The sequence below is a fragment of the Myotis daubentonii genome, chromosome 21, assembly GCF_963259705.1.
Source record: "Myotis daubentonii chromosome 21, mMyoDau2.1, whole genome shotgun sequence".
Lineage (NCBI taxonomy): Eukaryota > Metazoa > Chordata > Mammalia > Chiroptera > Vespertilionidae > Myotis > Myotis daubentonii.
The window spans coordinates 600,131-614,489 of NC_081860.1; the positions used below are offsets into that span (position 1 = coordinate 600,131).

Here is a 14,359-nt window from a genome sequence, read left to right on the forward strand (position 1 = left end):
GCAGCCGACACTGAGCTTGTCCTCTCATTGCTCGTAACCTGATGTCCGAGTCAGTCCTGTGCCCCAGCCCCTCCTGCTCCCCCTGTGGCCCCCCAGCCCTTCTCCCGCCCACTGGCCCTGTGACCCCACAGCCCCTCTCCCGCCCACTCGCCCTGTGGCCACGCAGGCCCCTCTCCCGCCCACTCGCCCTGTGGCCATGCAGGCCCCTCTCCTCGGCCGGAGGCTCCTCTGATATGTCCAGGGAGCTGCTCTGCGCCGAGGCTGGGACAGTGCTTGCCCGCTCCCGCCCTCCAGTGACCCCCCTTCCGGGGGCATTGCCCCCAGACAGAGGCGCCGTGAGTGGAACTTACTCCGTTGCACCCACCGGGGAGGCCGGCTGCACCGAACGCCGCTCCCGAGGCCCGGAAAGGAAAGCCACAGCCACGCGGCTCCCGCAGCCCAACTTTAATGGTGACGCGACAGGTACAGGTGGGACAGTCCCAGCAACACCCTCCAATCCCATCTCCACGACCGGGCGGAGCGGGCGCCATGCTGCCCGTCGCCGGCCACGCGCCTCCCGCGGCGATGCCCTCGGAGGTGACGCCGTGGCCCTCGGCGATGGGTGTCCCCTGGCTGGTGGGGAAGACCAGGTCCCACGTCCGTCCTGACAGTGACCACAGGGCTCAGGGGCCCTTCTGTGTCCACTGCCAGCAAACTGCTCCGCCTGCCGACCTCCCGGAGGGTCCTGGCCGGAGCCACGGTGCCCGTGACCAGGTGAGGGTGGGAGGCCCAGTGGCCTCTGCTGACGCAGCGGTTTAGAAGGTGGTATTTCTAGGGACTTCGGGGAGGGAGCGGGTCAGTACAGCTAAAGGCGAGGTGACCCTCAGTGTGAGCCTCGTCTACCTGCCAGGAATGAGTTAACGCCCGACAGCCCCCCCGCAGGCCGCCCCTCGCAGCGGCGCCCACAGGGCAGCGGTCAGTGTGGGCCCCAGACGTCAGCGAGCAGGAGCCCTCCATGGCTGCGCGGGGAGAGGCTGCGTCTGGGAGGATGAGGTGGGAACCCGGCCTCCCCGGACCCTGGGGCCATCCAGGGAGCGGCCGAGCCCTGGGCCAGCCCCCGTTCTCCCCCAGCCTCGGCCCGGGCCCGGGAGGTTTCACCTTCTGACAAGGAAGCACTTTGGTGGGAGAGCATTGCAAACGTCAACAGAAAATCGTCAAAACCACAAACAACAAGGAGCGAGGGCACGGCCAGCGCGGCACCCGGTCCCCCGCACACGGGTGTCCCCGCGCGGCTGGAGGCCCGGGCAGCTCCCCGGAGGGGACCGGATGCACACTCCGTCCGTGCCCTCGGGTGCGGAGCAGCGGGAGCCACGCCGGCCCGCAGCCCCGGCTGCCCACAGGTGTGCTTTTGTTCGCGAGGATCGGCCAGAACCTAGACTCACAGGGCCGTTCGCAGCCCGGAGAGCAGGGAGGGGGCGGAGGCCGGGCCGGGCCGAGTTACGGCAAAGCCACTGCGAGCAGACGCCGGCGTGGTCACCGGCACCCCCGGGGGCCCTGAACATGTGAACACAGATTCCATGTGCAGACTAGAGGAGGTTTACACGTAGAACATTTAAATATAAATTAAGCTATAACTTAGGTCACAACCAAAAGAAAACCCAAAAAGACACTCAGCCGTGGGGAATGCTGAACACGCACACAGGCCACCGCGGCTGCGGGAGCGAGGCCACTGCGTTCCCGGCCGCCGTCAGGCCGTCTGGCACTGCACCCCGCCCCGGGGCCCGTCCTCGTCCTCCTCGTAGGCCTCGCGGTGCTGGCGCCAGCTCTGGTCGCTGGGGCTGAACTCCTGCAGCTCCACCTGCTCCATGTCGTCCGTGACAGTCACCTTCTGCCGCGGGGGCAGCAGGGCCTCCAGCTGGGGCAGCTTGTCCAGGGGGAGCCAGAGCTTCTCGGGGAAGACGACCTGGACGGGAGGGAGACGGGGGTGTGGCTTCCTTCCGGCTCAGCCCCTGCCGTGTCCCAGAGAGCAGGGCGCCAGTCCGGGCACTTACCAGGAACTGGACCACCAGGCTGCCTCTCTCCAGGGGCGCCTTGTAGATGGGCATCCCCTCGTTGCGCACGCACTTCAGGTCCCCGTGTTTGATCACCTCACCTGCAGGAAAGGCGCGTCAGGACACGGGAGGCGGAGCTTTTACACGCATCAGTTTTCAAGTCCATGGTGACTCAACTTCGATGAATCGAGTCACTAACTCGTGTAGCACAAGCAGCCTTAAGGGCGAAAGCAGCCGCGCGGCCAGGGGTCTGGACCACGCCCGGGCCCACGGCGGCGGCGGGCGCGCTGGCGGCATTACCTGACTTGGACGTAATAACCAGGACGCGGCCGTCCAGGGTGGTTACCGTCTTCTTGAAGCCACAGAGGGCCTCGGAGAGCTGGACTTTCATTTTCAGGACCAGGTCGTGGCCTCGCCTCTGAAAGACACTATGATCCTTCTGATCAAGCACAATTATGACATCACCAGGCTCCAGCTCGGGCTCCTGATCGCCTTCTCCATGAAACAGAATCTTTTGCCCATCCTTCATGCCTAGGGAACAGCACCCTTGCTGGTTAGGCACTCTCCCCGAGCCGCGCCCGCTCAGCCCCTCGGGCAGCGCCCAGGAGAGCCGCCCGCCCAGGAGAGCCGGCCGCGGGACGGGGCGGGCGGGGCTGCGGCCTCACCTCTCTCCACGTGCACCTCGATGGTCTTCTTCTCCAGGACCACCTTGGCGCCGCCGCAGCCCTCGCAGCGGTCCTTGGGGCTGATGCGCTCGCCCTGGCCCTTGCACTCGATGCACATGGTCTGGATCTGCTGCACCATGCCCGGGCCGATCTGCTGGATGTGCACCTGCATCCCGCGGCCCTTGCACAGCGGGCACTTCTCCACGGAGCCCTTCTTCCCCCCGATCCCTGGGGACAGGACACAGCTGTGAGCGGCACTCCTCCCGGGGTCTGAGTTCTGACTGTTCACAAACGTGATGGGCCATGGGGGCGTGACGGGGGTCCCGGCCAAGCAGATGGCGGCCGGATGTTAACATCTGCGTCTCAGGCCGACGTCATCACTGACGCTCCATCGCCTGTGCTTCCTCCCACCCCACGGAGGACACGGCCCGTCCACGGGCGGCTGCCCAGCTCAGCCAGTGCGTGGGGGACGGTGTGGGTCTGACCGCTCTTGACAAACCAGATTTTTAAAAATTACGTTAACTGCATTTACATTCAAGTCGGGGGCCGGGAAACGATGGCCAGCCGCTGGTTTTGTAAATAAACTGCTGGAGCACACGCAGGTCCCTCGCTCAAGTCTGGTCTGAGGCTGTGTTTGCACTAAGAGCTGGAACAGTCAGGACGCGGCCCACATGGCCCTCAAGGCCGCAACCCTTTACTGTCTGACCCCTGCGTTGGGTGAACTGCCGTGATTTTTTGTGCAGACGAGACCCGTGTCCCTCGGGCCACCTGTCTACCACCTCTGCCTGGCCTCCCATCTGAGAAGATGGAATCGTCCTCCTCTGAACTATAACAGTCACCACTGCTTGCAGATCTAAGGGATCAGAATTAGAGAAGCATTCAAAAGCTTTTACCTTCACATTTCTCACAAATTACGTTTTTCTGGAGGGCCAGCTTCTTTGTGACTCCGTTATATAAATCTTCAAGAGTCACAGACAACTGGTGCACAACATTCTTGCCTGGCGCGGGGAGAGAAAGGACCACGGTCAGTCAGGCCGCAGGCACAGGTCCCGTGTGAGGTCCCACCCTGACGACAAGACACCGGGAGGCTGTCTCAGGCCCCCCCCTCCCCCTCCCCCTGCCCCTGGGGAGCAGCGGCTCTCACACCTGCCCGTCCCCTGGCTCTCTGCCCGGGAGACACAATACCCCCGCGGCCATGAGCTCATTAGTCATTTATGGGTGTCAGCAGAATTTCCAGCTGCGTTTCCAAAACAAATCTGAGGGCAGGTCCCTGCAGGACCTGAAGCGACCTGGCCCGGAAGGAGCCCTTTCCTCACTGACGGGCGCGCAGCCGTGCCCGGACCCGCGTGGAGACTCCCTGAGCCTGACGCCCTCCACCCCACCCTCCTGCCGCCTGTGGCCAAGCGGGAGCGCTTTCATCTGCTGACCCGTGTCTGCTCTGGCCTGTGCCAGCCCCTCAGGCCCAGGGCACGCACCTCTCCTCTCCCGGGCCATCCGCCCGCCCCCGCCGAAGAACATGTCGAAGATGTCCATGGGGGACGAGAAGTTGGGGCTGCCCAGGCCCCCCTCCTTGATGGCCTGCTCGCCGCCCTGGTCATAGATGTCCCTTTTCTTCGCATCGGAGAGCACTTCATAGGCCTGGGAGATGAGCTTGAACTTTAGAGAGAGAGAGAGCGATGGTTTGAGGGGGGTCATGAGCAAACCCACCCCAGGAAGGCAGCGTCCCCTGTGCTGCGTCCCCCCACACACCAGCTGGTCCGTCCGTCATCTGGAACCCGAGTTGTCCACTTGCTCCCCCGCCAGGTGGGACACGGGCCACTGCAGAGAATGAGGGGGAGCAGCGGGCAGGGAGTTCCTCCTCACGGGTGAACTGGGGCGCAGGGAGCCCGGGCAGGCCAGCCGCAGCGGGAGGAGGCCCCAGACTCCAGCAGGAAGCACTATGCCTGGCTCCCCAGCTGGGGACAGACTGACATCTACTCGCATGAAATCGGCCTCGGACACTGTGAGCGCCTCCCCCCTGCAGGCTGCAGACGCTGTGCGTAAACCTCGATCACAGGTATGGCACGGCCGAGCCTCCCTCCCTCCCTCCCATCTCACCCGTCAGCGCAGCCCCTCACCGCTGCTGCCCTCAGAGACGCACCCCAGGGCTCTCAGGCCCCTGCCCCACACGTCGCCTTCCCACCAGAAGTGCCTCGTTGGAACCCAAGTGTAAGGAAGGAACGAACCAGAAAACCCACGTGCAAGCACATCCTGCGAGACGGAAGACGGGAGACGAACCGAGGTCCTGGACTGGGGCTTGCACGGGGGTGGGGGTGGGGGGGCGAGGGGACTGGATCTGGAGTCTCACCAGCTTCCTGCCTGACCAGCTCGCCGTTCAGGGGGGATCAGTGGCCACAGGCCCGTCATGAAGTGACTGTGCTGCTGGTAGGGAAGGAGAACGGCGAGGGGACTGCAGCAGCTGGGGACAGTGTCTGCGATAAAACATCAGCGAGAACCAGGATGGTCCCTGATGACACCTGCGCTCGTCCTGGGAGAAGCATGGGAAGAGGCAGAGCGGGGCCTCTGTAGTCTCAACTTCTCTGCCCTATCATGCTTTCTTTTTAAAAAATATATTTTATTGATGTCAGAGAGGAAGGGAGAGGGAGAGGGAGATCCATGATGAGAGAGAATCATGGATCGGCTGCCTCCTGCACACCCCCAACTAGGGATGGAGCCCACAACCCAGGCCTGTGCCCTTGGCCAGAATCGAACCCGGGACCCTTCAGCCCGTAGGATGAGGCTCTATCCACTGAGCAACACCAGCCAGGGCACTCTTATGCTCTCTTATGATTTTTTTAAACTTCCATGAAAATCTATTCTTCAACGTGAAAGTTACAGTGAAATCGTCGCAAAGACCTAAGTCACCTCAAGAGCCAGTTGGGGTAACAGCCAAGGCTGCGCCCCATCATCCCGGGGGGCCGCGCTCCCTGACACGCCGCCGAGGCAGGGACTCCACACGGAGCGCCTGGCGACACACGCTGCCGGGTGCCTAGCAACACGGACAACAGGCCCAAACAGACCAGCACCCCCACGGCTCGCTCGCGGGACAGGCCTGCCTTCATCTATTTTTGAAGAGACATTAATAATACAGTGACGGGCTGAGCAGGAAGAAGATAAAAACGTTCCCCCGTGGCAGGCAGAGTGGACGAGACCTACGCACAGAGCAGAAAAGGTCTGCGCAGTGTGTCCGCACACAGTAGGACAACACACACACAAGGCATCTGCCGAACGGGTGAATGAGTGAGTGAGTGAGTGAATGAGTGAGTGAGTGAGTGAGTGAGTGAATGAGTGAGTGAATAAGTGAGTGAGTGAATGAGTGAGTGAGTGAGTGAATGAGTGAGTGAATAAGTGAGTGAGTGAATGAGTGAGTGAGTGAGTGAGTGAATGAGTGAATGAGTGAGTGAGTGAGTGAATGAGTGAGTGAATGAGTGAGTGCTCCTTAGGGACCTCACAGCAGAGTTTCCATCTTCCCTTTGGTTTCCAACCCGAATTCCCACGGCCACCCCGGCCCCTTCACGACAGTAATTTCCCTCGAAGCTGTGCCTCCCCCCACAGAACCCTCCACACCGTCCTCCCTTCTGCACCGACACCGCACCCCAGGCGCCAGGCCCACGTGGGGGGGGGGGCAGGGGGCACGCAGCCCCCACGGAACCCTAACTGAAGGAGGAGGACCGGGTCCGGGTTCAGACTCCGGGTCCGCGCCAGCCTCCCGGCGTGGGCACATCCCCACCAGAGCCTCAGGGGCGAGGCAGACGCGAGGCCACAACCCACCCCGGCTCGGGCGGTGTGACGGGGACACGTGCAAAAACGCAGTGCAGGTCACGTCTGCGTTAGAGCGGCTGTCCGCCCGGCCCGCATGGCTCCGTGGCTGAGCGGCGACCTACAAACCAGGAGTTCAGGGTTCGATCCCCAGGGTGGGGCACATGCCCGGGGTGCAGGCTCCATCCCCAGGGTCCATGATCCTCTCTCACCGTTGATGTTTCTCTCCCTCTCCCTCCCTCTCTGGAATCAATGAGAACATATTAAAAATAAGAAGCGGCTTTCCCACGCGCCGCCTCCTGAGACGTGAAATCGGACACCTGGACGCGCTCTGCTCCAAGGAGCTTGCTTCCCAGAAACGGGCGACTGTGAATGAATGGGACGGGGATCGGGACGGGGGGGGGCACCCCTAGAGCGGAGCCGGTCACCCTAAAAGCTACGGTAAGCCGCCTAAATATAGACGGGAGAGCCCGCCAGCCCCCTGCGAGCCGCCGTCCAGGAAAGCACCCAGCGTGTGACCGTCACCCAGGGCACCGGGGCTAAATATAAACCCGCCGTCACTCTTGCCGCCCTCCCGCCGGCCCGTCCACCCGCCGCCTCCAGCCGCAGGAGCCCAGGCAGACAGGTACCTGGGTCCCAGCATCCGCACCCCCCCAGCCCCCAACTGCTGGGGGGGGCGTCACCTGCGACTTCAACTGTGGTCCAGGCGCCCGGCCGGGTGGCTCAGTGGTTGGAGCACCTGCCTGTGACCCAGGAGGTCACGGGGGTCAGGGCACAGGCCCGGTTGCGGGCTCGATCCCCAGTGTGGGGCGTGCAGGAGGCAGCTGATCCATCATGGATGTTTCTCTCCCTTCGTCTGAAATCAACAAAAATATCTGCATTTTTTAAAGAAGTGGGCGACCGGGACGCGCACATTTTACAAGGAAGCGGGCAAGACGGGAAGGAGGGGGGGGGGGAGGCCCGCCGGGGACAGTGCCCGAGCCGCCGGTCACTCAGCTCTGCGGGCGGCGTGGGGGCTCCACGGGTGACAGCAGGCCTCGCGCGTGCGCAGGTGAGCACGGAACCGGGGCCTCCCCGTTTCCTGGCGTGGCTGGATCCGGCCCGAGAGGGGCGCCGCCACCCCAGGAGGGGTCCTCATCCTGGGCGCAGGCATCACCGGGGGCTCCGAGCCCAAAGGCGTTCCCGCCGTGGTCCCGCCGCAGGAGTCCCGCATCGAACTCCCCTGTCAGCCGCGTCCCAGTCCCCCGCGCCCCTCACGCCCCCTTCCGCTCCTCACCCCCCCCACGCTCCCTACGCCCCTCGCGTCCCCCACGTCCCCTCACGCCCTCCCACGCCCCCTCACGTCCCCTTACGCTCTTCACGCCCTCTTACGCCCCTCACGTCCCCGCGCCCCCTCACGCTCCCCCACCCCACGCTCCCCCACGCTTCCTCACGTCCCCTGACGCCCCCTGACGTCCCCATACGCTCCTCACGTCCCCCCTGCGCCCCCTCACGCTCTCCCACGCCCCCTCACGTCCCCTGACGCCCCCTCACGTCCCCTGACGCCCCCTTACGTCTCCATACGCTCCTCACGCCCAGGTCCCCTTTTGCTCTCCCACGCCCCCTCACGTTCCCTGACGCCCCCTCACGCTCCCCAGGCCCCTGTCGCCCACGGCCCGGCCGCTGCGCCCCGACGGCCCGCGCCCTCGCGCCCACCTTCTCGCCCTCGTTGGGGTTCTTGTCGGGGTGGTACTTGAGCGCCAGCTTCCGGTAGGCCTTCTTGATCTCCTCGGGCGTCGCGCTGGGCTTCACCCCCAGGATGTCGTAGTACTGCGTCTCCTTCACCATCTTGTCCCCGCGCCGCGGCGGGCGACGCCGCTCAGGAGCCGCTCCGCGCCCCGCCGCCCGCCCGCCCGGCCGGTCACCTCCCGCCGCGTCCGCGTCCCGTCAGGCTCGGGCGGCGCGTCACGGCCACGTCACGGCGCGGCCGCGTCACGTCACAATCCCGTCACGGCCGCGGCCCGGCCGGCTCGCCCTGGGGCGCCCGGCGGCGGCTTTTATGAGGCGCGGGCGGCAGTTTCCGCGGGGACGGTGACGCCACAGACGCCCGGAACTTTCTGGAAGCTGGGCGGCCGCTTCCCCGCACCCCCCGACCTCCCGCTGGGCCGCGGGCGGGCGGGCGGGTCGGCGGGGTCCGCGGAGCCGGGCGGGCGCGGGGCGTCTGTGCGGACACGGTCACGGGCGCCTCCGGTGCCGCCGCCTCGGAGCCCGAGAGGCTGTGGCCCTGCGATAGCAACCGGCGCCCCACGCCCAGTTCTGGGCGCCTCCAGGGGCGGGAGGGGGGCGGGGAGGGCGGACGGGTGTCTGTGGGGCGCAGCCTGGGGAGGGGCCCCTGGGACCCCAACACTCTGGGACCCCAACCTTCCGGGACCCCAGGCCCCTGAGACCGCAACCCACTGACACCCCAGGCCCCTGAGACCCCGACCCACTGACACCCCAGGCCCCTGAGACCCCAACCCACTGACACCCCAGGCCCCTGAGACCCCAACCCACTGACACCCCAGGCCCCTGAGACCCCGACCCAATGACACCCCAGACCCCTGAGACCCCAACCCACTGACACCCCAGGCCCCTGAGACCCCAACCCACTGACACCCCAGGCCCCTGAGACCCCAACCTTCCGGGACCCCAGGCCCCTGAGACCCCGACCCACTGACACCCCAGGCCCCTGAGACCCCAACCCACTGACACCCCAGGCCCCTGAGACCCCGACCCAATGACACCCCAGACCCCTGAGACCCCAACCCACTGACACCCCAGGCCCCTGAGACCCCAACCCACTGACACCCCAGGCCCCTGAGACCCCAACCTTCCGGGACCCCAGGCCCCTGAGACCCCGACCCACTGACACCCCAGGCCCCTGAGACCCCAACCCACTGACACCCCAGGCCCCTGAGACCCCAACCCACTGACACCCCAGGCCCCTGAGACCCCGACCCAATGACACCCCAGACCCCTGAGACCCCAACCCACTGACACCCCAGGCCCCTGAGACCCCAACCCACTGACACCCCAGGCCCCTGAGACCCCAACCTTCCGGGACCCCAGGCCCCTGAGACCCCGACCCACTGACACCCCAGGCCCCTGAGACCCCAACCCACTGACACCCCAGGCCCCTGAGACCCCGACCCAATGACACCCCAGACCCCTGAGACCCCAACCCACTGACACCCCAGGCCCCTGAGACCCCAACCCACTGACACCCCAGGCCCCTGAGACCCCAACCTTCCGGGACCCCAGGCCCCTGAGACCCCGACCCACTGACACCCCAGGCCCCTGAGACCCCAACCCACTGACACCCCAGGCCCCTGAGACCCCAACCCACTGACACCCCAGGCCCCTGAGACCCCGACCCAATGACACCCCAGACCCCTGAGACCCCAACCCACTGACACCCCAGGCCCCTGAGACCCCAACCCACTGACACCCCAGACCCCTGAGACCCCAACCCACTGACACCTCAGGCCCCTGAGACCCCAACCCACTGACACCCCAGGCCCCTAGACCCCAACCCACTGACACCTCAGGCCCCTGAGACCCCAACCCACTGACACCCCAGGCCCCTAGACCCCAACCCATTGACACCCCAGGCCCCTGAGACCCCAACCCACTGACACCCCAGGCCCCTGAGACCCTGACCTACTGACACCCCAGGCCCCTGAGACCCCAACCCACTGACACCCCAGGCCCCTGAGACCCTGACCTACTGACACCCCAGGCCCCTAGACCCCAACCCACTGACACCCCAGGCCCCTGAGACCCCAACCCACTGACACCCCAGGCCCCTGAGACCCCAACCCACTGACACCCCAGGCCCCTGAGACCCCAACCTACTGACACCCCAGGCCCCTGAAACCCCAACCCACTGACACCCCAGGCCCCTGAGACCCCGACCCACTGACACCCCAGGCCCCTAGGACCCTAACCCACTGATACCCCAGGCCCCTAGACCCCAACCCACTGACACCCCAGGCCCCTGAGACCCCAACCCACTGACACCCCAGGCCCCTAGGACTCCAACCCACTGACACCCCAGGCCCCTAGGACCCTAACCCACTGATACCCCAGGCCCCTAGGACCCTAACCCACTGATACCCCAGGCCCCTAGACCCCAACCCACTGACACCCCAGGTCCCTGAGATCCCAGCCCACTGACACCCCAGGCTGCTAGGACCCCAACCCATTGACACCCCAGACCCCTGAGACCCCAGACCCCTGAGACCCCAACCCACTGACACCCTAGGCTGCTAGGACCCCAACCCATTGACACCCCAGACCCCTGAGACCTCAGGCCCCTGAGACCCCCAACACACTGACACCCCAGGTCCCTGAGACCCCAACCCACTGACACCCTAGGCTGCTAGGACCCCAACCCATTGACACCCCAGACCCCTGAGACCCCAGGCCCCTGAGACCCCCAACACACTGACACTCCAGGTCCCTGAGACCCCAACCCACTGACACCCCAGGCCCCTGAGACCCCAACCCACTGACATCCCAGGCCCCTGAGACCCCAACCCACTGACACCCCAGGCCCCTGAGACCCCAACCCACTGACAGCCCTGGCCCCTGAGACCTTAAACCACTGACACAGTAGGCCCCTAGACCTGTGCCTACCTAGATCCCAACCCATGGGGACCCCAGTGTCCTGAGACCCCAACTCACCGGGACCCACACACACCAGGCCCCTGGGACTCTGGCCCACCAAGACCCCAACCCACCATGACCCAATCCCCTTAGAGCCAGTGGTTCTCAACCTTCCTAATGCCGTGACCCTTTAATACAGTTCCTCATGTGGTGATCCCCAATTTCATTGTTACAAACTGAACATAATTAAAGCATCGTGATTATTCACAAAAACAATATGTAATTATATGTTTTCCGATGGTTTTAGGCGACCCCAGTGAAAGGGTCGCGACCCACAGGTTGAGAACTGCTGCTTAGACCCTGGCCCCTGAGGGTGACCCGGGCCTGGAGCCCAGCCCCGCCCCGCCCTGCTGGTGCGAAGGGTTCGGGGTCCCCCCTCCAGGGGAGGCACTGCCGTCCTGGGGACACCTGGGGACAGGCTGGGCACCTGCTGCTCCGGGTGATGAAAGGGTGGGGCGTGTAGATTTCATGAGTTTGCTTTTCTGCGTGTTTCCGTTTGTGTTTGCAGGAACATACGTGCGTGTGGGTGCGTGTGTCAGCCTAATAATAAAAGGGTAACGTGCAAATTGACCGAACCCGGAACGTCCCCAGGCTGCCGTGCCCACGCAGTCGTGTCCCCAGCCGTCCCTCCCCGTCACAACCCCCCATCCCCTTCCCCGGGACCCCTCCCCAGAGTCCTCGCAGAGCGGGGCGCAGGTCCCACACGGGACAGAGGCGTGACCTGGCACCCCGTTAGCAGGTCCACGAGGCACTGGGAGGGCCACCCCAGAGGGAAGACAGGCCCCCAAGACACTGACCCCTCGCCAGGCCCCAGCCCCCCGAGGCCTCTGGGGCACGGAGGCCCTTAGAGGGGTCTCGGCTCCCCCTGGAGCAGAGGGCTCTCCTCTGTTTAGCTTAGATCACCAGACGGAACACCAGACGTCTTCCGCCTGGTCCCGGCAGACGACCTGCCCAACGCAGGAGCCTCACTGGGCATCGGGCAAGGGCCATGCCACCGCGGGCTGGGCACTTTCCACAGCACCTCCCCCCCCCCCAGCAGAGGGCACCGTCGCCCTCGTGTTTCCCGTGGGGAAACCGAGGCTCAGAGAGGCGCAGCAGCTTGCCCGAGGTCACGGGCGACGGAGGTGGGGATCATGCCGGAACCCTGACCCAGACCGAATGCCCCGGAGCCCAGTCTCTCCAGCCCACCCCACACCTGCCCTGCGCCAGGGCCAGGGAGCCGGGCCGCTGGGCGCGGAGCCAGGTCTGCGCACGGGAGCATCCAGTTCCCGCACCGTCTCGGTCCTTTGATTTGTTTATACGCGAGGAGGCAGGTTAGCCACGGTGGACGCTTTCTGTAGGGTTTCTGGAAAAATCCTGGATTCCACGCACCTTCCCAGTTTGGGGGACGAGGAAACTGACGTCCAGAAAGCCTCACGCAGCACCTTCGTCCGGGCAGGCTGAGGCCGGAACCCGGGCCTTCTGACTCCCGGCCAGCGCCCCCCACGTCTCATCGCCCCAGAACACGCAGCCCTGTCCCGTGCCCAGGAACACTCCACGTGAACTCACTGTGATACAGGGAACAGGCGGGAAGCACACGCACGTCGTAGGCGTACGACGGAGAACCCCACAGCGCACCCCTTCCTACCCCACCCCCACCCCCGTGCAGGGTCAGAGCATCGCCCGCCTCCAAAGCCACCCCCACCCACATGCGCCCCCAGGGGGGCCCCCTCTGGCTTCTAAAATGGTTCCTCGTGTCTCTCGGTGGACGTCGTATCCATCCAGTCGCCCAGGCGGTGTTCCTTGGCGTTGGGCCTCTTCTGTTACGCGCGTGGGGACGTTCAGGTCGCTGCTCTGACAGGTTCCTTCTCGCTGTGGGTTCGTGCCCGGCTGCGTGCCCGTATCGCCCGTCAGCGCCCAGCCGGCCATCGGGGGCCCTGGCGTGTCCTGCAGCGCGGACGTCCACACGGACGTTCACACGGACGCTGCCGCTGGGCGGACTCTCGGGTGAGGTTCTGGCTCGGGTGGGGCGACTGGCCCTCGCAGGAAGGGCAGTGGGCACGACCCTGCTGCCGCCCGCTGGCTGCCCGCTGGGAAGCGCTGCCCCGAGCCGTCCGGTCACTCCCTTTCCAGCCGAGCCACGGGCCTGGCGCTGGGCGGGCTGCCGGCGAGAGATAACCGGCTCTCTGGGCGCCCGCCTCCAGCCCCGGGTGGGGTGGGGTGGCTCCGAGGACACCGAGGCCCCACCCAGGGCCGGGCTGCGCTCTCCGGGGCCACTATCTCCCCGGGCCCAGCACGTGCCTGGTGCGGGCAGGGTGTCCCCCCAAAGGCATCTCACGCTGGATAATTGTAAAGGCCGTGTCTGCTGGACTACGTTCCATTTTCACGGTGTAATAGATCCGACTGCGAAAGGGTGTGTGTCTTTGGGGGGACACCCTGCGTGTGGGATCGAATCCGGCTTTCTGAGAGGCCCCTGAGGTGGGGCGGCCGGGAGTCCCCATGCCCCACCCCGTGCCCGCCCCGAGCCCCACCCCGTGCCCGCCCCGTGCCCGCCCCGAGCCCTACACTGTTCCCCACACCATGCCCGCCCCGAGCCCCACACCGTGCCCGCCCCGAGCCCCACACCGTGTCCGCCCCGAGCGCCACACCGTGCCCGCCCCGTGCCCCACACCATGCCCGCCCCGTGCCCCACCCCGTGCCCGCCCCGAGCCCTGGATCATTTCCTGCAGCTGCTGGAGCAATGACAAAATCTTAGTGGCTTAAGGCAACGTGTGTTTTTTCTCCGGTTCTGAGGCCAGAGCTGGAACCCGGGCCTCGCGGGGCTGGAATGACAGTGCTGTCGGGGCTGCAGCCTCTGGGCGGGAGGGGAGCCCCTTTCTTTCCTCCTCCGGCTTCTGGGAGCCGCCTGCCACCGTGGCTCCCGGCCTCGGCCTCGTCCGTCCTCCGTCGCCAAAGCCAGCAGCAGAGCATCTTCCTCCCTCCCTTCCCCCCCATCTCCCTCCCTCTCTCTGGCTTTGTGCCCATCGCCGCCTCTCCTGCAGGCATGCGGCCCTCCACGCCCTCCTATACGATCCCTGTGGGACGCTGGTCCCCTGGGTGGCCCGGGCCATCCTCACCCGGGAGCCCTCAGCCTGGCAGTGCCTCTGACAGGTGAGTTGGCAGTCGCCGGTCTGTGGTGGCCGGCGGCCGGACACGGCGTCC

At 65.7% G+C, this 14,359-nt stretch overlaps 1 protein-coding gene across 3 annotated transcripts; it reads right to left on the reverse strand.

Annotated features, from left to right (window-relative positions):
* Window positions 1-428: 428 nt before the first annotated feature.
* On the reverse strand, window positions 429-8,549 carry DNAJA4 (DnaJ heat shock protein family (Hsp40) member A4). Of its 3 annotated transcripts, XR_009450349.1 has the most exons (8): window positions 8,189-8,549; window positions 4,171-4,351; window positions 3,589-3,693; window positions 2,696-2,923; window positions 2,331-2,561; window positions 2,031-2,131; window positions 582-1,942; window positions 429-531 (listed from the first exon to the last, which is right to left on the reverse strand). XR_009450349.1 is itself a non-coding variant. In XM_059678385.1 (7 exons), exons 1-7 carry the CDS (start codon window positions 8,318-8,320, stop codon window positions 1,727-1,729), a joined length of 1,194 nt encoding a protein of 397 aa, XP_059534368.1. In that variant the 5' UTR covers window positions 8,321-8,549; the 3' UTR covers window positions 429-1,726. The 3 variants fall into 3 exon arrangements, 2 of the variants coding, with proteins under 2 accessions (XP_059534368.1, XP_059534369.1); XM_059678385.1 differs by having other exon boundaries at window positions 429-1,942; XM_059678386.1 differs by lacking the exon at window positions 4,171-4,351 and having other exon boundaries at window positions 429-1,942; window positions 8,189-8,317.
* Between the last annotated feature and the right edge of the window lie 5,810 nt (window positions 8,550-14,359).